At 38.8% G+C, this 23,912-nt stretch overlaps 1 protein-coding gene across 3 annotated transcripts in view; it reads left to right on the top strand.

Moving 5' to 3' along the window:
• LOC149260428 (oxidoreductase, zinc-binding dehydrogenase family protein) overlaps nucleotides 1–23,912 on the top strand; it is a 305,468-nt gene that overhangs the window by 27,276 nt on the left and 254,280 nt on the right. For all 3 annotated transcript variants that reach the window (XM_089420726.1, XM_089420724.1, XM_089420728.1), the window contains exon 3: nucleotides 6,597–6,692. In XM_089420726.1, the coding sequence (XP_089276852.1) occupies nucleotides 6,597–6,692 (96 nt within the window). The remainder of the gene's footprint in view (nucleotides 1–6,596; nucleotides 6,693–23,912) is intronic.

Here is a 23,912-nt window from a genome sequence, read left to right on the forward strand (position 1 = left end):
CCTCTTGGATCTGAAGCTTTAAGGACAACTTTGCTAAAGAAAACAAAAGACAGAGTGACAGGAAAGTTGGCTCAGATTAAAGAGTCTTGGAAGCTTATAGGATGCATTATTTTGAGTGATGGTTGGTTAGATTTGTGTCATTGCTCATTGATCAATGTGTTTGTTTATAGTCGTCAAGGGGTACTTTTCTTGAAGGTAGTAAATGCGATGGATTGAGTGAAGACATCTGAATTTATTTTTGGAATTTTGGATGAAGTGATTCAAGAGGTTGGGGAGAAAAATGTTGCCTATGTTATTACAGATAATGCATCAAATTGGGTTGGTGCAGGGAAGCTGATTATGGAAAAGTATAATCACATTTATTGGACCCCTTGTGCAGCTCATTGTTTGGATTTAATGTTGCATGACTTAGCCAAATTTCCTTGGGTCAATGAGACAATCCGAAGAGCCAAAACAATTGCAAACTTCATCATCAACCATCGTCTCACTTTGAGCATATACAGGAAGAATGCATCAAAAGAGTTGTTGAGGCCTTGTGATACAAGGTTTGTCACTTTTTATATTACTCTGAAAAGAGTTGTTGAGGAAAAAGCGAGCCTAAGTGCTGTTTTTTGCAACACTGAGTGGGAGAGATCTACCCTTTCAAAAGAAACTAAGGGGAAAAATGTTGAACAAATATTGCTCAATAATGGCTTTTGGGAAAATGCAAACAAGGTTTAAAAAATATGTGGCCAAATTGTTAATGTGTTCCGCATGATTGATGGTGACAAACCTTGTATGGGTTTTGTTTATGAAAGCATTGATCGTTTCAAAGAGACCATTGCAACTGCTTTTAATAATGTTGAAGTTGATTACCAGGAGATATGGGATTTAATTGATCAAAGATGGAAGATGATGCCTAGTCCATTACATGCAGCAACATGCTATTTGGACCCTAGATTGTTTGGGTTACCAAGACATAGGGATGAAGAAGTCACGAATGGAATTATCCAGGCTATTGAGAAGCTAAATCCAGATCCAGAAATTGCAGGTTTGGTCAGAAGTTAGTAGAGGACATACAGGCTAGAAGAAGGGTTATTTGGAACACAATCAGCAAAATATGATAGGAGCAGAAGTGATCCAACAGTATGGTTGGAATTTTATGGTTCAGGGGCACCAGAATTGCAAAATTTTGCAATTCGTATCTTAAGCCAGGGATCAAGTGCATCAATATGTGAAAGGAATTGGAGTTCCTTTGACCACATTCATTCCAAGAAAAGAAATAGATTATTATTTGGAAGATTAGAAGATCTTGTTTATGTTCGTAGTAACTTGCAGTTGGCTTTAAAAAATGTGGCTAAAGAGTCATCCAATTCCTCTACTCCGTGGATCGATCCTGTTCCAAATGCATCAATGGATGAAGCTGATTTGTACATTGATAGTGACATTGACGGGAATTGACTGATGAATTTGATGCTGAAGCATCTAGCGGATTCACAGCTCCTATCGCTTTTGATAATATAGAACTTTTTGATATAACATGTGGGCCACAGGAACATCAAGAATAAAACTTGTGTTCCTGTTTTAGATTTCTAGTTTACTTTTTGCATGAACAATTTTCTAAAACTGCCAAGCTACTTTAAACTTTCGAGTTTATATATTTTGAATACTTTTTTATCAAATTGTTTTTCAATATATGAAATCTGATATGGCCCATGGTTTTGTTGAATTTGATATGGGTGCCAATGTCTATGATGAATTTCTCACCTTGTTTACTATGTTACATCATACATGTATGGAAGTTGGTTCTTTATTGGCACTCGCTTTCATGGTTTATAAAATTATGTGGAAATGATTTAAATGTTTGAGCAATAATCTTATGTGTTTGCAATGTGCATTATGGACTTTGAATTTGACTTTAAATTGATTTTTTTATATATATACATTTTTTTTTTCAAATTTCTATATGTCGAACTTTATCGGCAAAATTTTAGGTGCCGAACTTTATTTGAATTTCAAGGTCGCCAAACTCGAACACGAACACGAACTTGGTGACTTAGTCTGCATCCCCTCTGGCTCGAACTCTCTTCCTCTTCTCGACCTCTAAAGCTGGATAGCTCGATCGGCCAAGGAACTCGACCTTTGAAGTGTGTTCTTCTCCAACCCCATCGACCTCCTCTTATAACCTCCAGTTGGATCACCAACGACCGCGATTAAGTCCTTATCGATGGCGAAGATTATTTCTAGGTCAATCCATTTCCAATAATTAGTTGATTTCCCTAAGTTAGACTTGGGAATTTTTTAATTATCGATCAATTAATTTAATTGAGCCGTCTCTAGGTGGAATTTCCAGAAATGATTTATGGGTTTTGGAGATCTCATGTGTTTTAGCCTCGAAGTTTGAGACTAGAACACCATCTAATGCTACAAAAACTAACACTCCCTCTTAGCGAGGAAGGTGTTCTCTCCCATAACATCCTCCACACATGCTGCTGATGACTGACAACTGTGACTACTGCCACTGTCCACCAACTAATGCGCAACTCTGATTCATTTGCCACTCTGTAGCTGAATCACCTTGCATCTGTGCTGTTGTTGACACTGCACTGTACACCCTGTACTGCTGCCAATTCTGATCTGCGCTACAGCTAATCTCAGATTCTCATGCTGTTGCTACTGTAATGACTATAACTAAAATCCAAAAATACTGAATCAAGTGTATTTATGGACCGCAACTGTCTCCTGAGTCATTGACTGTTACCAGCCTCTGCACTGTGCACTGAGTCTCTCAGCACTGCAACTGCACTGTGCTCCTCAACATCTGAGTCTCTGACTGCAACTAGTACTGCATCTGTCCCTCAAGAACTGACTACGCCATCTAACACTGATCCATTTGCTACTGAATACTGTGGGCCCTTGTAGCAAGGGTATTGATCCAAGAGGAAACACCTGCTAATGCTCACCTCGATGGACCCTGCTCAACTCTGCACAACAATGGAGTCTAGAGCTCAATGTATCTCCACCTTTATCCTAGAGGTATAGCTGCATACAAAGCAAAATGTTCCTCCAACCTAGAGGACAACTAATCTATCTCTGTCGAAGATGTTGCTTGCTCTTGCTTCTCCTTCTTGTCCTTTTTCCTTTGAGGACACTAAGTACTGTAGTGACTAAACTCACCACACCTGAAGCACTTAACCTTCAACAATTCCTTCTTCTCACCTCCTCGTGAGCCTTTTCCCTAACTGGGACCTTTTTCCTTTCCCTTCGATGTAAGGGCCATGTTCACCTCCTCCTTCATGCTCTTCGATCCTCTGCTGCTGCCATCGAGACTATTCTTGACTAGAGCAAGTCACGTCTCCTCCTGCGTGAAATCTGACCACAAGCGATCCCATCCAGGTAGCATAACTCGTCCAATAATACCTTGGACGAAAGTAGTCCACTCCTCGGAGAAACCATTGATGGCTACACACACTAGTTCAACTTCTTGTGGCGTCTCACCTATGATAGACAACTCATTCTGAATATCTTGAATTCTGGTGAGGTAGGGGGTAACTCCTTCCCCCTTCTGCATCTTGGTGGTTCTCAGCTTCTCCTTCAAGAACAACTTCCGATTCTTGGAAGGATTTTGATATAGTGCTGCAAGTCCATCCCACATTTCTTTAGCCGTATTCTTGGTCGCTAAGTGTGAGGCTATATGATCCCGAACGCCATCAAGGATCAACCACTTTGCTTTGGCCATTTCCTTCCTGTAATTCTCTAGCTGTTGCAGGTCTGTAGGTACGGCTATAACTCTCCCTACGTAATCCTTCAAACCATGCTCATCTAGCAGAAAGGATATTCCGACCTTCCAAATAATGTAGTTGGATGCACCATCCAATCTGTCCTGATCTCTAACCCTGTTGAGGCCATCTTCTGCAAAACTCACAATTGGGATATAAACAAGAATCTCCTCCTTCCCTGCTTGGTTACCTGCTTTTAAATTCACACTTCCTATTGGAAATGCCCAGTTTTGCTAGTTGGATCTGCCTCTGCAACTGGAAATCACAAGTTTCCTCCAGAAACTAAATCTGAAACCCTTTGAGAAAATTAAGCAGTTTATTTGCTATGGCAAATAACGAATAACTCACTACAATTTCTTCACAAAAACATTGCGGAAAACAAAATGCTGGAAACCGAGAAAATACTAGCACATACACAATAAAATTAACACAATTATTTTTGGACAACATGTCCCCAGAAAAACCCAATATGGGAAAACTAGTGCAACAATTGAGGGTTTTATTATTATGTAGCAATGAAATTCGAAGTACATTAAAATGGATGCCAAACTGGCAATCCTCTCTGAGAGAAATACTGTCAAAATTACTGAGGGAATTTTACCCTCCTCTCCAAGCAATCTTGGCCCCAATTGGCCACAAAAAATTGCTTGGCAAACCCTTGCATCAGTCTTCTGTGCTTCTGAATCACAGAAGACTTCTGTCCGAAACTGCTTCTGAATCAGTCATTCTGCTTGTAGCTTTTGCTAGAAGTCACTGGCCAGTCCTTTTTGAAATCTTCTTGGCCTCCGGCATCTGAAGCCTCCTCCTGCTCAGCCAAATCTAATTGTCTTATTGAGGCTACTACGTAGTCCTTACACATCCTCCTAGATAAATAACTCGACCTTCTCTCTTGACTCATTGGAACTAGAAAACTTCCTCTGGCTTCACTGCCTTTTCCCCTCACTATCTCTACGTCCCCTCTGGCTCGAACTCTCTTCCTTTGCTTGACCTCTGAAGCTGGATAGCTCGATCTGCGAAGGAACTTGACCTCTGAAGTGTGTTCTTCTCCAACCCCATCGACCTCCTCTTATAATCTCCGGTTGGATCACCAATGGCCACGATTAAGTCCTTATAAGACGGTTAAGATCATTTCTAAGTCAATCCATGTGTGTTTCTAGAGAATTCTCACCTTTCTCAATTAATTCCCATTAATTAATCGATTTCTTTAAGTTAGACTTAGGCATTTTTTAATTATCGACCAATTTATTTAATTGAACTGTCTCTAAGTGGAATTTCCAGAAATCATTTCTGGTTTCTGGAGATCTCATGTGTTTTAGCCTCACCACAAAGTTTGAGACTAGAGCACCATCTGATGCTACAAAAACTAACATGAAGCATCACCAAAAGGCTAGGAGACATAGTGCTCTCCTAGCAAGGTGAAAACACTTATGGAGTGACTACAAAATCGAACACTTTAAGGATCACATAGGTGATCACTTACAATTATATATTTTAACTTTATTTGGTCTTGAAAGGCCAACTCTCCTAAGATAGGTATTTGGCTTTATGTGGTTCTAAAAGGTCAATACAATAAGTTCTTGATCAGTCCATGTGAAGGGTTGGTTATGAAAAGTCTACTTTCCTAAAATAAGGTCCCGGGCTTTATTTGGGGTTCAAACTGGGCAACAAAGGGGCATTGCAGATAGGGTCATGCAACATAAGTCGGTGTATCGGGACTGCTACAATAAACATAAATGGAGCGGTGACACTGGTTATTTGTGAGAGTTTGTACTTTGGAGTTTGAACCTATTTGCTATAGGATTCATTCGTTCCTCTTGGCATCATTTCCTGGTAAATGTGATACTCAATCTGGCCTTACTTCTTACCCTAATGAATGGTAATATCCTGAAAGGTCTTACCTTCAACATATACAGCCTGTCTGAAATGGCCCTTACTCTTGTTTATCCACCAGCACAAAGTAGCCTTCAAACATTTGGCCCAGAAAAAAGAAAAAGAAGGAAAACCATGTTAAGCTACTTAAGTCTTAGCTGTTTTATTCTGTGGTTCTTATAGCTAAGTGCATTTCACTGAAGATGTTGAGATCCATGCTATGTCTTTACATGATAAGTCCACATGCACTGAATTTGTAAGTACTGGCTACCACATCCCGCCTGTTAACCATGATGACCTACTCATATTATCCCCATTTTCCACAACATAATTTTCATGGACACTACAATCTGCTGCCATGGCTTCTTCCATATTCACATGGAACGGTAAACACATTGCATTCTTTAACATGTCAAGTATCAAATTCCAGAATAGAAGCAGAAAGATCAGATGAAACCATCACTTTAAGTATCATTTCTCAAAACTTCTGTACTGAGCTGTTGTTTTTGGTCTGTTTTTAGAAGCTAGAGTGACAAATTTGCCAAAGAACTTATTTTTGATCGAGATGATGAAAAAGAGGAAAAATAATCACAGGCAAGGAACATGAAATCTTCTGGCAAATTATAGCTTGCATACAGAGGAACCACTCCTATGTCAGAAAATGTTTTTCTGTTTCTGAAAAATCCCATTTTCTCATTTCATTTAAATTAGGTAAAATTTTCATAGGAATTTGTAAACATAGAAATTAAATTTGTTATCCTGAAATCAAATTTATTTTTGACAATGGTTTCCTCATGTGAATTTACCCTAGGACTCTGAAGTATTGCACAGAGCCACAATGGCTTGGACTTTTGCTTTTCTGTGCTTTGAATAATGCGCTCAAACCAATTTTATTTACATGAAATTGTTATTTGGAACACCTAATATTCACCAAAGGAATAATTCTATCAAATGCTCTTATCAATTCAGGTCTCAAAAATGCTTGTTGGAGGATTGCATGTGATGGGAATCTATGTATGGTGTGGTGAAAGTACCTTCAAAAACTCCAGTTTGGTGCTTTGGCAGGTAACTTGTTATGTCATGGAGGGTGGGACATTTTTAATATTTGGGGTTTAAAATCTATATTCATATTGGCTTGATTAACAGAAAAATGGTGGCTAAGGCCATGAAAGCAAATCTTTTGGAGGAACTCTTTTTAGTAGTTTTGGGTAAAAAAATTTTAAAATCAATCCTTAAATTAAGAGATCACTGTTGTAGTGCTGAAATCTTGTTAAATCAAACAAGGCATTCTGACTATGGAGCCAAGTATTTTTTTTTATCCTCAATTTGAACTCTTAAAGGTGCAAAAGAGAATGCATAGCTCCATTTACGAAGTGTTATATGTCATTGAACTCTTCATAATTAATGCCAACTGGACCATTTCTCAATGATAGATAAATTATCTTTTCACAGTTCCAGGTAAGAGTAGCTTGGATTAGTGTTGACCATATCCCTAGGGTTTCTATTCATAAAGTGCACGATGGGAGACTTCCAGGGAACTTGGTAGAGCATTATTTTTTTGCAATAAAAATATATTTTTTCATTTACTCCAAGATCATAATGACAGAAAAATAGACTTTAACCAACTTACTAAAACTACACATGTTATTACATCAAGCTACTGTCAAACTTCAAATAAATATGGCTGTATCATTTTTGTTAGTTTCAAAGCACACACTGACAAGATGAGACACCAGAGAAAGAAGAGATTTGCACTGAATTCAGTGATCGTCCATTGCATAACAACCCATACTCGTCAAGCTGTGGCTTAGTGGCTGTGACAGGGCTCCACCACGTAAATAGCCTGAGTTCAAACATTGATGGGTGTAGATCTAGGAATGTGTTTGACCTCCTGGAGTTGGTTACCCTCCATCATCAAAGGGCCTTAACACATCTGACAAGCAAAACTGGTTTAACTGGACCTTGATAAGATACTTTATCCTTTTTTATGATACAAATTTCGCTTCAAATTTGGTTGCTGAATATAGGTATGGATCTTTAGCCCAAAGTTGATCTAACCAAAAATGTTTGCCTTATTGAAAGATCTCAAAGAGGTTTTGAGTTTCTTGCATACTGCTGATTTTAAAACCCTACACCTATTTTTATCGAAATAGGGTGCCCATCTAAAATGGGCATTACCACCACCTAGAGTTTGGTTTGTTGGAGAAGCAAGGGTGGTGATATACCCCCACTAGGGTTCTTCCCCCATGAGTGTGGTATGTTTGCACTTGTCAAACAAAGGGGCCATCATGGCTGTTAAGTCTGGCTGGACAGAGGCTTTTCCATTATAGTATAAAATGATATCCCACCTCTTGATAGGTATTGGTGTTAATTGAAGTTAGAGATGGAAGGGTTCTACTAAATTTAGAACTGTGCTAAATTTGGTAGTGGGACCCACAAGTGAAGATAAGGCGTAGAAAATTCTAATTTTCCTATAGTCAAAAAATAAATCGATCTCAACAGTTCGACTTGAGTTGATGGGTCAGTATTGTTGAAAATAGTAGTGAGAATTGATTCCTTGATTTGTGCCTTAATTCAAGGAGTCAAATTCGAGTTCCTTCTTGTGCATGCTCAAGTTCCTAAAATTTAGGAGTGTCCCTAAAAATTAGGATGAGTTAGGATGTAGTTAACTGATGTGTTGAAATTGAAAGTTGAGTTCTTGATTTTCTAGTGTGAGTTGATTGAGGAAAAACACAAGTGATTGAGTTTCAAGTGGTTGACTTGAAATAGGATGAGTTGCATGAGCAATTAACTCATGCTAACTCAATCAATTTTAAAAGCATCTTCCTTAATTAGAAATTCACTAATTTTAGCCATTCGAATTGCTGTAAAGAAGGAACGAAGGCACACCTTGTAATCATAATTTGTGTGAGCTTGCGAAAGAAAGGTGCCAAGGGACCTTGTGCGAATCACTGTAGAGCCATGCAATTTCCCAAGGAAGTGCACATAGAAATAAGAGGTTTCCTATTTAATAGGAGGTGGATTTGCGCTAGGAATTCAGGTTTCTAGTGTGCACAACCAGATGGAAGAGGATCAACATTCTTGTATATTTCAAACTCGGTTTAAGGCTGAGAGATCATTGTATTCTTTGTTGAAGCAAGAGTATTTGTAAGAGATCTATTGCTCTAAATTTCTTCAATAATATTCTCAAGCAAGTGAGAGTTTTCCCAGTTGGGTTTTGTTGACCACTCCGCGTCAACTACCCTATAACAGAGTACATTTTCGCAAGAAGATTCCGTCATGCTCGGGCAGTGGTGAAGATTATCCAGATTTCATCATCATTTTCAGTCATAATTTTGTAAAAGTTGTAAACCCATTCTGCATGTCTGTAATGTAAATGATCTTAGTAAGACCATCTATGTATGTAACAACCTAGGTAATCCTACTTTTTTGGTGACGATTTCTATCCTAGGAGGTTTTTCGTCTCACCAATTCATGTGTGTTTCTAAACACGGATGATCGATAGAGTTTTTCCCTCCAACCTCACCCTAAAGCTAGGGTGGATTTTGTCATCAAGATCTTAGGTAAGTCCTAGTGTTCTAGTTGAGTCTTCTGTAAAGTGATTTGGGAATAATTTTAGCTAATTGGCTAAATTATTTTATTACAAATCACTTGGTCTACTAGATCATATTTGAGTCGCAGAATTGGGTAAATAATTGAGGGTCTATAACGAATGGATTTTCCCCCTTCATGTATTAAAATGTAAAATCTTGACGTCAAAAATATCTTAGTGCATGGTCCTTCATATTTAGACACCATGACTAAGTTATTTGAGGGTTGGAAAAAATTATTAATCTCATCGTGAGTCAATTAATTAAATTTTCTGGCAAAAATAAATTAAAATCCTAAGCCAGAAATTTAATTAATTTTAAGTCCTAGGAAAAATTAATTCTCCAAAAGGTAAAATTCGTGGGTCTCAGAGAAATTAATTTTTGGAGGCCCTGACCAAGGGAATATTGAAAATTTCAAGAGATTTTGGAACCTTGGGTCTTGGTAGTTAAGGCAAAGTCAATTTTTTTAGGAAATCAACTCAAAATAATTAATTTTGAGTTGATTAAAATTCAATTAAATGAAAAATTCGATTTTCCTAAAAATAAAATAATTTCGACAGAGGAGATTAAAAGATAATTAAATTTTTTTCAATGGTCGAGATTACTTTGACGCGGAGAATTAGATTATATCTCTATCTTTTTCAAGCCAACTAGCCGTTGGAGAATAAATATATAAATTAAAGGTTACTTGTCATTCAAATCATCCGATCTTTTAGACCGTGTAAGCTTTTGAAGCTCTCTTGTAATTTTTTTTTTTTTTTTTTTTTGGAATAATACAACGCAAAGTCTTTGGGGTTTTATTTGATGCCAGTGTTCCTCTCCGGTGTTTTATGGTAATATTGTTCTTATTTTGCTTATCTTATTTGATAAGTTGCTGGTCAATAGCTTTCGTAGAGTAATCTATTGCACATGTGTCTTGCTTATATTATTGGGTTTCAGGTAGCATTATAATTTAATTTGATTAACAGGTATCTCTAATCTTTGAAAATTTAATCGATATTTTATATCACTATTGATTTAATAGTTTAAATTCTAAGTGTGCATAAATCATTCATATTCAGAAATTTGGCGTTTGGGGAAGTCTTTGGTTGGACTAGTCGACTCCTGAGACATAAGATCTGGTGAGCCTTCCTGATTAAAATTCTAAGATTATCTAACGAATTACTTCTTGCAGGGATTTTCTGGGCTAGTACCTAAATTAAAATTTTTATTTACCTTTAATAAATTGTGTTAAAAAGTTAGATCTGGCTAGCAAAACCCTGAAATCTACAGATCTGGGGACGAGTCGGACTCATACTTCTCAGATCTGATAGATCTGTAATTTATTTGAATAGATCTGATATTTATTTTTCGAATTTCTAACATTTGGATTTTTTTTATAAATTTTATGATTTGGGGTTTTTAGCATTCTCGTAAATATTTTTTTTAGATTTATTTTGTAAAGAATTTTTAGATTTCAAAATTGTAAATATTTATTTGACTTAAGTTTTAATTTTTTAAAATTAGATTTGACTTTTATTTTTTAAAGTTTGTTTTTTTATTCCACATTCAAAACTTGAAAATAGTTTTTCTAATTTGTATCTATACATACTAACCTTTCACCTTGTATTTTCTATTATTTCAGTAACCCATTGCATTTTGAAATTTCTTCTTGTATATATAATTTCTTGGGTAATTATTTTCAGTGTGGAAAAAGTCTGCAAAAAGTCCCGATTTAATCCTAAAAATGCGACTTTTTAAACTAAATGATTTAATCCCCCGACTTTTTAGTGACTTTTTCAGAAAGGAAAAAATCACGATTTAATCGTTATACTCCCGATTTAATCCGGAGTCGACCCAAAAAGTCGGCCTCCCTCCCAGGCTGAAGATAAAGAGGCCACAAAGGAAAAAATGATATAATTTTCTGTTGTTTAATCTTAAGGCAGAGAGTGGAATATTTCAAACATAGCCCTAGAAATTTGATGATAACGTTGTGCTGTGCAATTTGTTTTGTTGTTGAATCTTAATTTCGAGCACTATAGTTGGTTGGTGTTACTGAGAAAATTAATTGCTTAGTTGCTATGTTCTGTTGAATGTTGAAACATATATGGCTATTATTGGTTTGTTCTTGCTGGATGTTATGTATGCAAAACAATAGGGATCTATATGAGATGTGCAAAAAAATACAGAGAAGAGACATTAGCCAGAGGCTAAGCTATCAGAAGGCTGCTATAAGAAACTAAGAAGACCATGAAAAAGAAGTGCATAACTACCTCGACGAGCATGATTATGAGACATAAGAGCAAGAGGACAAGGAGTATCCAGAGTAGCAAGCAAGAAAGTGTAAATAGCTGAAGAACATTCCCAAGAATCAACACTGTTATGATCATATTTTTTGTGGATAATGTTGAAAAACATTGGTGATAAAATGCACTTAGAATGCACACTGCAAGAGTGTAACATGCTTTTAGTGATCGAATTCACATGTAAATAATGACATTGTAGTAAAACACTGAAAACACCTCTAAACTATGACTTCGACTCTAGATTTAAAAAAAAATATAAAAAAAAGGAATAATTTTGTGTTTTTTTTTTAATTTTGCCGACTTTTTCAAAAAACTCTCGACTTTAACGAGTTTTTCAACTTTTGGACCCTTGCCGCTTTAATCCCGACTTCGATTTTTTCCACATTGATTATTTTATTTTAGAATGATATTTATTTTAATTCTCTTAAGTTTGGTTTTAACTTCTATTCTTTATATATATTTGTGAGGCTTTCTTTGTGGTTTCCGCAGGTCTAAATAAAATCAAGGGCGTATAGTTTGAAATTTTTTGCAAGTCCTTTGTCGGGAATTTGAAGGAAGAGTTTGATTTTAATTTTTTTTTAAGAAAGCCGCAAGGGTTTGAGCCTCTACTAGGCCTCAGAGAGGGTTTTGATCTGCATTTTGGTAGCCTTTCCCTCAGCAGAAATTCTTCTAAGAAGGCTGCAGATTTCTGAAGCCCTAGTTTCATTGAAAACCAAATTCTGGTAAGGGTTTCATGTATAAAATTATTTTCTGAGCTAGTTTCTGACGTAGGCTTTCATTTATCAACACAAGGGTGTGCTGCTTTATTCTGACATTGGATCAATCGGAGGGTGCCTTTAAGGCTAGCCACAGGGTCTAACAACCTTGTATAATTTGGCTGCAGGGGATTTTATGGTCTGCCTCTACCTTCACTTGCTTCAAAACTAACAAATTTATGATTGAAGGTCAGTGTTATCTTCTAGGGCCTGGTGCAAAATTGTTCATTGAATCTGTGGTATTTGATTGTTAGAAGAAGGGTGGATTAATAGTAAAATTGCTTATCTTCATTGCAATCTCATCAAGGCATTACAAGGAGCCTCTGTTTTCTTCTCTTTCCTAGCTTAGACACTGTCTCTCTTTGCTTTCACTGGGATTTTCATGGCATAGTTTACTACTGTTGGTAGTCTCATAGTTATTTGTGTTTGCAGCGCTAAGATTTCACCTTTTTTTCTAACTGATATATCATCCGACATTACTGTCTCTTGTCATTTGCTTATTGAGTTCTCCATTGGTCACTTGCACATCACAAGAGCAAACTCATCCTTAATAAGCATTTACAGTCTAAAGACATTCGAAATTAATCCTGGCTCATCACATAATAATTATAAGAATTGCAACAATTGTGTTCTGGATCTCCTCCCTTGCTAATTTGCTAACTGATTTCATTCTTCAGTTGACTGATCTCAACTTGCAGAGATCTGTTTTCATCCTACAGTGGTATTACAAGTAGCATCTTTGCATTAATCTTGGTCATTGTTTTCTCTTTCTTGTATTTGGTGTACATTTGTGGGCAATCCTATGACTCATCTTGTTTGACAGTGACTGCTGTAGGCTGATATATATTTACAGCAGGGTCTGATACACTCATTCTGACGTTCTTCATTGGTCCCTTTTGTGCATTCTTGCGATTAGAAGGATAGCAGTTTGAGAGCACCATTGACATTTCTCTTGTGATCTCAAAGTGTCTTTTTCTTATTGGATACTACCCATTTTGCTTTTTGTGCATTCTCGCGAGTAGGAGGATATTAGTTTGAGAGCTCCATTGACATTTCTCTTGTGATCTCAAAGTGTCTTTTTCTTATTGGATACTACCCATTTTGCTTTCTAATTGCATAGCATGGTTAGATTTTGGTTATTTTCACATGAAAATCACTGTTAGCAGTCTCTGTTGTGCTTGGATACTCTCAAAATATTCACTGGTTTCACAGAATTAAAGGTATATAGTATTGTTGTGATTCGTTGATTCATCATTGGAAGAAGTTTTGTTATCCTATAGCAGGTCATTCAACATTGCTCACATTAAAAATCTTGGCTATAAATGTGTTTGAGTGAAGCAACCTGACAATATCTTTTAATTTGTATTCTCCAAAGGATTGCTGCTTGGTCCTGTTTCATTTGGATATTACCTCATTTACCATCTTCCAAGTTTTGTTTTACTAAAAGATCTTTGCTGATCTCAACCTTTTTTTAAGTAAGTGAAGAATGTTTTAAGGACATTATTGGCATTGTGAGATATTGTTCTAAAACATTGTCATTGTTTTATTGAGAATATATTATTGCTTCATCATTAATTTTCATAAACTAATAACTTTGTGCTCAAACATTTATTCCATATTTGGTTATAAGCACATTGGAAATTTAATTTCTTGAAGTATATTTATTGTCTCTCGTGAAACAATTGCAATTGTCATCTTACATCTAATCTTGCAAGATATTGTATTGTGAGCTCAACTCATAATTGCAAGGTATTGTAATGTGAATTACTTGTAAACTGCTCATATCTCTGATTGTCTTGATCCTTTCTAATATTTCCTTGCAGCATTACTTACCTTATAGCTTGAAGTATTATTGTGCAAGTTCTTAATTTATTTGAGCATTGGTTATTAAGGCACTGGTCTCTTATTTTCCATCAAAAGTGTTGTTTGGATCTAATTGAACATATTTATCTTAGATTGCTCAATTTAATAGCCTAACTTGCCATCGAATCTTAATTCAAGTTATTTAGGGAAGTGATTGCTTTGCCTCCTTGTCTCCTAGAACTTGTTGTTCCAACAAGTTTTCCCTTTCCATCTACCCTTAGGGACTACCCCCTTTGACTTAGCTAGGAAAGAGTCTAAACGGAGTGAGTAGGGATCAGGGTGACAACCCCTACTTTGAGCGTTGCGCCTTAGGTGTACACTTCAGGTAACAGCAGGTTCCCTAGAAAAAAATGTTGTGTTCTGTTGTGTGAATTGTGCATTTATTTATGTTCTATTCCTCTGTAAATTTAGTAGAGAAATTCTGTGTTTATGTGAAAAGAATTTATATTTTAGATTGCTCTTAATAGCAGATCTGAATTTCGTGGATTTTCTACATGGTATCAACGCCGTGAATAGGAATCGACCAACACATAGCTTTCAAGTTTGAAAGATGACACACGCAGGATTAGGATTGAGAGAGCAGGATAGACTTGATGGCGTTGCAAATTTTGGTGTTTGGAAAGTTCAAATAATGTTCTTGTTGGATGAGTTTGGGCTGAAGGACTATGCAAAGAGAAGTGTTGCAGAACCTTCAGATCCAGACGACTTAAGGCTTTTCCAATGGCAGATGGCCAAGACCAAAAGGATGATCCTAGATGGATTCCAGGATCATGTAGTCCCTCATGTTGCAGGTAAAGATAAAACTAAGGAAATGTGGGATGCCTTAGTCCAACTTTACCAGAATCCTTCCAAGAACTTGAAGATGGTCCTCAAAGAGAAGCTAAGGACAATCAAGATGTAGAAGGGTGAGAATGTAACTGGCTATCTCACCAGAATTCAGGAAGTTCGTGATGAGCTAGCAGCGGTTGGAGAGAAGCGCATGGACACAGAGCTAGTGCGTGTGGCTCTAAATGGGTTTACCAAGGATTGACATACTTTCTTTCAAAGTATTACTAGACGAGATAAGTTGTCGGATTGGGAGCTAAGGCTCAGACTAGTTGAGACTTCTAGTAGCAATGGCAAGGGTTCTAAGAGTGAGAAGGAAGAGGAGAATGGCAAGGGTTCTAAGAGTGAGAAGGAAGAGGAGAATCTTGCTCTTGCAGGTAAAGGCAAAGAGAAGGGTGAGAACAATCAAAAGAATGACAAGAAGAAGAAGGATCTAAGTAAGATCAAGTGCTTCCATTGTCATGAGCTTGGACCCTTTGCCTCTAAGTGTCCTAGTCAGAAGAAAAGGGGCCGAATAATGAGCATGTCGTTGCATCAGTTGAGGTAGATGGGCTTGCCTCTCAGTTTGAGAATGATTTCTCATTGATAGCTTGCATGGCAAGCTTAGTAGGGAGCAACAAGTGGTATATTGATTCAGGAGCCTCTTTCCATATGACCAGGATCAAGGAGTCCTTTAGCCAGATGAAGGAGAAGAGCATGCAGTTTCAGATTGCGCTAGGAGATGATGGCAAGTATACTCCTAAGAGAGTTGGTACTATCAACTTTGAGAGGGAGTATGGAAGCCCTCTCCATCTCACTGATGTTCTCTATGTTCCGAGCTTGAAGAAGAACCTGGTTTCAGTATCAACCCTTGAGGACAAGGGATATGATGTCATCTTCAACAAAGGTAAGGCGTACCTCAAACACTTAGCTTATGGAGCAGTGAAGCAGATAGGTGTTAGAGTGAAGAACTTGTACAAGTTGCAGGTGGAGACATGTGCAACAAGACAGGTGGTGAAAAAGGTAGAGATGTTGGAGAACTTTGGCATATGCGCATTGGACACTTGCATCATGGAGCGCTGAAGATTCTTCAATAGATTGCCACAGGATTACGAACAAGCTTCTTTGACAAGAGTGGAATGTGCAAGGGGTGCATGCTTGGCAAGTATGCCAAGTCTTTCTTCCATGGTCAGGGCAACAGAGGCAAAAGGATTTTGGAGTTGGTTCATTAAGATGTGTGCAGACCCTTCTCTTCTCCATCATTGATGAGACACAAGTATTATGTTACTTTCATTGATGATTTTTCTCGGAAAACTTGGATTTATTTTATGAAAAAGAAAGATGAGGTCTTAGACAGGTTCATGGAGTTTAAGGCCTTGGTAGAGAAGCAAACCGGGAAGAAAATCAAGGCAGTGAGAAGTGACAATGGTGGAGAATATATCTCCAATGCCTTCAAGGAGTTTTGTGCAAAGGAAGGTATTAGGAGAGAGTTGATAGCACCTCATAACCCTCAGCAGAATAGGGTGGCTGAGAGGAAGAATAGGAGTATTTTTGGAGTGGCCAATGCTGTGTTGCATGATCAGCATATGTTTTTGTGGGCAGAATCATGCAACACTGCAGTATTTTTGCAGAACAAGACTCCACATAGGGTGCTTGGACAAGTTACATCAGAGGAGGCTTTCACAGGAAAGAAGCCTGATGTTTCACATTTTCAATCTTTGGCACAAAGGTCTACTGTCATGTGTCCAAGGATAGTAGGAAGATGCTGGATCGCACAACAGAAAAGGGAATATTCGTGGGATATAATGAGACAACTTAGGCATACAGGTTGTATCTTCCCGGACTCAGGAAGACAGTTCTCAGGTGTGATGTGAGATTCCAGGAGGATCAGGATTTGAGAGTTTCCTTAGAGCGTGAGTAGATTGCAGTACCTGAGGAGGAGCTACTTGATCCCAAACAGGAGTCACAACTAGCATCTCAGAGTCAGCCATAGCCACAGTCTAGTGGCAAGAGGGTAGCGCAACAAGATTTGCAGCAGGATGAGGAGGAGAATTTAGGCCGAGAGAAGACAGATTAGCCAGAGCCACCCACCACAGGGAGGAAGAAGGCCAAGTGGGCCGAGAGGTTGATTCAGGAGGCTCAAGAGTAGGTCGAGGCTCCTAGCACCATGTTTAGGTAGAGCAGTGTTGCGAACATCGCAATGTTTTCAAAAAATCGTGATTTTTTGAGTTAGTCGATGTAATCGCCCAAATTTTTTGAAGTTTTTTTTTTTTCTTCGAAAAAATCGCTGAAAAAATCACGATTCGAGTGGAAGAAATCGTGGGCCTTCGGGACAACACGTTTTATAAGCGATTTGATGAAATTTATTTCTCATTTTTAGCAGACAACGGACTTGTTTGAGAGTTGAGGAGGAGAGGAAGGCGTTTACTAAGGCAGAGGAGGAGAAAAACGAGAGATTTTAGCATCTCAAGCAAGAGAACTTCGTGTTTGGACCAAATTTCTTCGGCAAACCGTGGTTTCCAGGTATGGGCACCAAATTTGGCCATTTCTTTTTGGTATTTTTCTTGATTTTGCTTGGGTTTCTATAACCCATTGATTATCAATGATTTTTGAGTGGATTTGATGGTGTTTTTTTCATTTTTGTTGCATAGAGTGTAGAGGGTTCATTTTGGTAAAAAATGCAAAAACTTGATTGCTAGATTTATTAGTTTAATTTTTTCTTGTGCTCTATTTTTTGCATCATTTTGATTGGATTTGAATGTGCATTTTTTCTATTATTGTTGGATTGAGTTGAGGTTTTTTTGGTTGTTGTCAAAAATTCAATGTGTTGTGTCATGTATGTAATTTTTTTAACTTGCAATTCTTATTGTGCCATAGGTTCAACTTCAAACTTCATCTTACATTAAAACTCAAGAGTTCAACCAAGTTACAAACATGCCAAGGAAATTGGACCCTCTGTGGGAATTTGGTGAACCTGATGGAGGGTTTGATAGATCAAACTTGTCTTGCAAGTTGTGTGGGCATCATATGACAGGGGGGTTTATAGATTGAAGTATCACCTTGCACAAATCCCTGGACATGAGGTAGGGCCTTGCACCAATACAAATGCGGAAATCATCCGAAGAGCCCTCAGATCATTGGAAGAATTAGAGCAAGCCAAACTGTCCAAGTCAGATCTGAGGAAGCAACTAGCAGGGAGAGTGTTAGGAGGTGAATATGAAAGTGGCACTGGTTCTACTTCAGCATCAATATCTACAACCAACCCTGTAGCTACCTCATCATTTTTTGTTCCTAGAACCACGGCTGGTTCACAACCATCTATCACTTCAATGCTTAAAAAAAAGGAGAAAGAACAAGTTGACAAGTTGTTGCGCAAGTTTCTCCTTTGGACTGATATTCCTTTCAGCATTGCAAGGAATAATCCATTTTTCCAGCCTGTTGTTGATGCTATTGCAATTGTTGGCCCAGGGTACAAAATCCCTTCTTATGATGACTTTAGAGGCCACATTCTTCAAGATGAAAAGGTTGACTGCACCAAAAGATTGGAGGAGTTTAGGGCATCATGGGCACAAACAGGATGCACTGTGATGTCAGATGGTTGGACCGACCAAAAGGGGAGAACCCTTATAAACTTCTTGGTTAATTGTCCCAAGGGGACAATGTTTATGAAATCTGTTGATGCATCTTCACATATCAAAGATGCAAAATTATTATGTGATTTGCTGGATGTGTTTATTTTGGAGGTGGGTGCAGAACATGTTGTCCAAGTCATAACGGACAATGCTGCAAATTATGTTGCTGCTGGCAAGATGCTTATGGAGAGGCATCCTACTTTATTTTGGACACCTTGTGCTGCACATTGTATTGATTTGATGTTGGAGGACATAGGAAAAATTTCCTTTGTCAAAGATATTGTTGACTCATCAAAAAGCATTACAAAATTTATATATAATCATGCATTTGTGCTTAGCTTGATGAGAAAATTCACCAACAACAAGGAGTTGGTGCGCCCCGCCATTACATAGTTTGCCACTAGTTTCATATCTCTTCAATCCCTCTTGAATTCTATGTGGGATGTGAAGAGAATGTTTCTTTCAGATGAGTGGCGTGCTTTGACATTTAGCCGCAAACCAGAGGGAGAGGCCATATGCAGATTAGTTTCATACTAGGAAAACTTCTGGGCGGGAGTGCAGGAGGTGTGCAGTGTTACTGAACCTTTGGTAAAGGTTCTTCGATTAGTTGATGGTGACAAGCCCACAATGGGCTATTTGTATGAGGCCATGGATAGGGCCAAAGAATCTATTCGGGCCTACTGTGATGATAATGGAGATGAGGGGTTTTAGAAACAAATCCTCCTATGGGAAGTGATTGATGAACAATAGAACAACACACTTCATCGTCCCATTCATGCTGTAGGGATCTACCTGAACCCCACATTTTCTTACCCATGTGGGTTCTTATTTGATGCTGAGATCATGGATGGATTCTTAACCTGTGTTCAGAGGATGGTGCGATCTCCAGCAAAACATGCAAAAATCTCCAAAGAAATGGAGATATACAGGATGGCAGGTGGCACATTTAGCTTTGAGATGGCTGTGGTTGATAGGAAGACTAAAATGCCAGGTATTTTTTAGTTTGTTTCAAATTTCATTGTCTCTTCAAGTTCATAACTTCATACTGTGCTTCAACTTTCAAATTTCATTTTTTTCTTATGTTTATCTTATTTGTAATTTTGTTGTAGATGCATGGTGGACTCGCTATGGTGCCAGAGTACCCCATCTGCAAAAGCTTGCCATTCGAATCCTCAGCCAAACATGTAGCTCCTTAGGATGCGAGTGCAACTGGAGTGTATTCGAAAAAATACATAACAAGAAAAGAAACAGGTTAAACTTATAACTTAAAATATTCCAAATTTCCAATTAATTTTTTGAATTCATTAATAATATTTTTTTTTATAATTATTATTTTATGATCTTTGTTCAAGTTGGAGTCCCAACGACTTAATGACATGGTCTACGTATACTACAATCTTCAATTGTGGGTGAGGGCAACTTGAGAGGATACCTGATATGGAGGCCATCTCATTGGATGGGATTGACACCACTGCTGCATGGAAGGTTGAGGTCGAGAGGCCTCTCATGGAGTCATTGAGCAGGAGGTAGTGGAAGGCGTAGAGGGGGAGGAGGAGGAGGAGGAGCAACAAGAGGAGGAGGTGACACCACTTACCCAGGCTACCCTTACCACCAGTAGAGGGCGTGGTCTACCTCCTGTAGCTCCTAGTTCTTTAGCTTCTAGAGCACAACAGAGTCTACTGCCAACTCCATCGGCATCTACATCTAGAGGGAAAGAGAAAGCTGTTGCATTTTCTCGCAAGAGGGGCAGAGGAAATCAGTAGTATTAGTTATTTGGTTCATTTCATTGTATATGACATTATGACTGATGATATGAGATACATTATTATATTTTTTGTTGATATTTTGAGGTTGAGTTGGGACTCAGGAGTCAGGTCTTACTATTCACGACATGATTCACTGTTATGTGTGATGTAGCACTAGAAATGATATTACACATCTTATATATTAGTTATTTTATCATATTTATGTGTCAATGTATTTATATTTTTTTTTTTAGACAAAGGTCGGGTGCTATGTATTAATCTGAAAAAAGAGGAGGCTAAATGCCTTACATAAGATGCTTCAGGAGGATTTTGAAGCCAAGGAATTACAAAAAGGAATTTTTCCTTGGTTCTTACTTTGGTTGGACTGTTCCTATTGCTACTTATACTACTATAGATTTTAACATACTGCCGTCCCCAAAATTTACATTTACAAAACATGACTAATCAATCTCGATGTGGCTCATCTTTCTTGCAGTTGATCCCTCTGGATCCTGGTCAGCTTCGATTGGCTTGGCGCTGGAGGAGGATGTAGCATCTTTCTTGTCCATCATTTGCTTGAGTTGTTCTGGGCGTTCCATTGAATTCTTTGTCTGGGTAATGGCACTGTTTCTTTGCTTATATTCTTGATGCTGTCGATTCGCTTTGCTACTAATAGGAGTAGTTCTACTCAGGCTCTCGGTAGTGTTAAGAGCACTTAGAAGAATGCGATTTAAATGCCTGAAGCTGTCTCGCATACCACTTGGGGATCGGTTAGGCTCGACAGCGTTCTCACTTTTTAACAGGGTGAAAACGGATCCTCTATCACGCTCTACTGCATTTCCTCTTTCTGACTTACAGAGATATGCTGCAAAATAGACTCCTCTCTCAAGCTTACCGCAATGAACTTCGACTGTGGGATGTAGTTGTTGCGTTACAGGGGTATATAACGAATTTCTATGGATACAAAGGCGGGAGAGGGATCTGCACATCCCGATGCTCCACTGACTATTCCTGCTCGTATCTTGGCTGTGATCGATTTTTTTGTGACAAGGACGATTTTCTGTTCTGTGGATCTTGATTCCCCTGCCTTGGACTGAGATTCTGAGCCAGCTTCTGATACAATTCCTTTCAATCTGATCTGTTCTGACCTCTGTTCTGGTGATTTGGTTGCTGTGGCAGATTCTATTGGGTAGGGTGCCCCGCATGCTGATTAGATGTGCGTCTTTCATGGCAGCGATTGGATAGTTAAGTTATCATTGCAGCTAAGCTGGCCTTTGGGTCGATCACAGGCCTTGTTGGCATGGTGGTCAGCTTTTTTGTTGAGACCCCTTAGGATGTGATAATAATGGGCTTCCTCCAGCATGCTATGTAGAACTTGGTTCCTGTTGTTGATTTGTTGCAGCAGTATGTTTGGTGAGTTCCGCTTTTGCTCCATGAGCCGGATAATAATTGCAGAGTCACCAAAAACATTCACTTTCTTGATGCCCAGTTTGATCACTTGATTGAGTCCTTGGAATAAGGCCAGACCTTCGGCCCGATTGTTAGAGAGATCACCCAATCCCCATTCGAAGTGCAAGATAGGCTCTCCATTTGCGTTGCATATGAGGCCTCCTGCGCCTGCAAGGCCAGGATTAGATTTTGAGGCACCATCGAAAAAGAGGCAATATCTGTTGCAGTTGCTCAGCCATAGAGCAAATTCTTCTTCCTTAGGCCTCAGCTTCCAAGCTGTAGTTGACTCCTTCAGGCTCGAATTTTCTTTTTCTTGATCTTGGGCGCTGATGATGCTACCATAATTAATCAAATTTCTTTCTTCTGCACTGTAGTTGCTGAGGTTGATTTTACTGTGGGTGCGAATTGTAACAGCTTCTACCGCTAAGCTGATGGTTTTATGACACATAATTCTGGAGTTGTGTCCTTTGTCTTGGAAAACTTTCTTGTTTCTAGCTAACCATATGCTCCATAGAAGAGTTAATGGTAAAGTATTCCATATCCTCTGTGATAGTGTACTCTTCTTGCTCTTCCATGGGCAAAGTTTCTTCCAATTTTGGACTGTCTCTGCTATGGATGACTTAGGATTCCATTCTGCTCCCCCTACTGAAGCGATATCTTTCCAACATTTTGCGGCCACTTGGCAGTCCATAAACAAATGCTGCATTGTTTCTTCAGCTTGAAGACAATTTGGGCACCTGGAAGGGCCTAGGATGCCCCTTTTTTTTAGGTTCTCAGCTGTTAAAATCTTACCTTTCAGGAGGAGCCAGCAGAAGAATTTTACTTTAGGGGGGGCTTCCGCTTTCCAAACCAATCTCCAATGGCTCCAGATGTCCTGTGGGAAGGCACTTTCGCATAAATGGTGATACCCTGCTTTGGCTGTGTACATGGTTCCCGTGGGGTCCCAGCGATAGCTATCTTTGCCTCCTTTATGAATCGGAGCCTTACTGTGCAATTGGTCTTTTAGAGCTTTGAAACTTGTTTCCAGATCCCTTGGGTAGTCCGGCAAAGTCCAACCAATCCAAGCTTGGGAGGAGCTTCCCCACTTAGTGATTTGGGCTAAGCTCCATATTCCTCTGTTGTTTAACCAGTTTATGGCTGGAACTGCTTCTATATTGGATCCTATAGGGCTCTGACCTAGGATTCTGTCTTTAGAAATACTGATGCTGCTTCCCCCTCCTGGTACTTTGGAGATGTGTTGGGCCATGAGTGGGATAATTTTCTTGCATAATTTCCAGATGTTGGAGCTGTCTCTGTTGGGTATATTAGTTTCCAGAAGCTTGTGCCTGGTACTGCTGAGATACTTGGCTTCTAAAACTGATTTCCACCAAGCTGTGTCCCCTGTGATTAGTCTCCAAACAATTTTAGCCCCGAGAGCTAAATTCAAAAGTTTTGGGGACCTTATTCCGAGGCCTCCTTTTTCTTGGGGCTGGATAACATTTTTCCAGCCAACCAGGTTGAACTTTCTCTTCTCCGATTTCCCTCCTTGCCAGAGGAAATGTCGAAGGGCCTTTTCCAATTTATGATGGAAAATCATCGGAGCTTGTAACAATGAAAAGCGGTAGATGGGGAGAGTAATCAAACCTGATTTGAGAAGTACAAGACGTCCTGCTGGGTTCAGCCACATGGTTCCCCATTGTTGGATTTTCCTTTTGATTTTGTCGAGGATTTCGTTCCAAGTTTCAGTCTTCAGGGGACCCATACTCACCGGCATCCCTAGATAGGTGAAATGACTCCATTCGAGCTTGTATGAGACCTCTAATATATTTGCAATGCTTTGAATGGTGTGAGCTGTTGCATTCCATCCATAGATGCAGCTTTTAACTTGATTGATTCTTCCTCCAGAGTAGTCCATGAATTGGTCCATGATCTTTTTGAAGCGCCTTGCAATGGTGTTCGAAGCTCCACCCATCAGGAGGGTATCATCAGCGAATTGGGAATGATTAATATTCTTTGTGCCCTGCGCAAATTGGATACCTGTGATTAGGCCTATTCTTCGGTTGTAATCCAAGGCTTTGCTGAGGGATTCAGCCATGAGGATGAATAGGTAAGGGGATAGGGGGCAGCCTTGCCTAAGGCCTCGGGAGGATTGAAAGGCTGCACAAGGTCTTCCATTCACCAGA

Source organism: Pinus tabuliformis, chromosome 6, assembly GCF_031772625.1.
Source record: "Pinus tabuliformis cultivar Carrire ecotype Pingquan chromosome 6, CPIR1, whole genome shotgun sequence".
In the NCBI taxonomy this organism is placed as follows: domain Eukaryota; kingdom Viridiplantae; phylum Streptophyta; class Pinopsida; order Pinales; family Pinaceae; genus Pinus; species Pinus tabuliformis.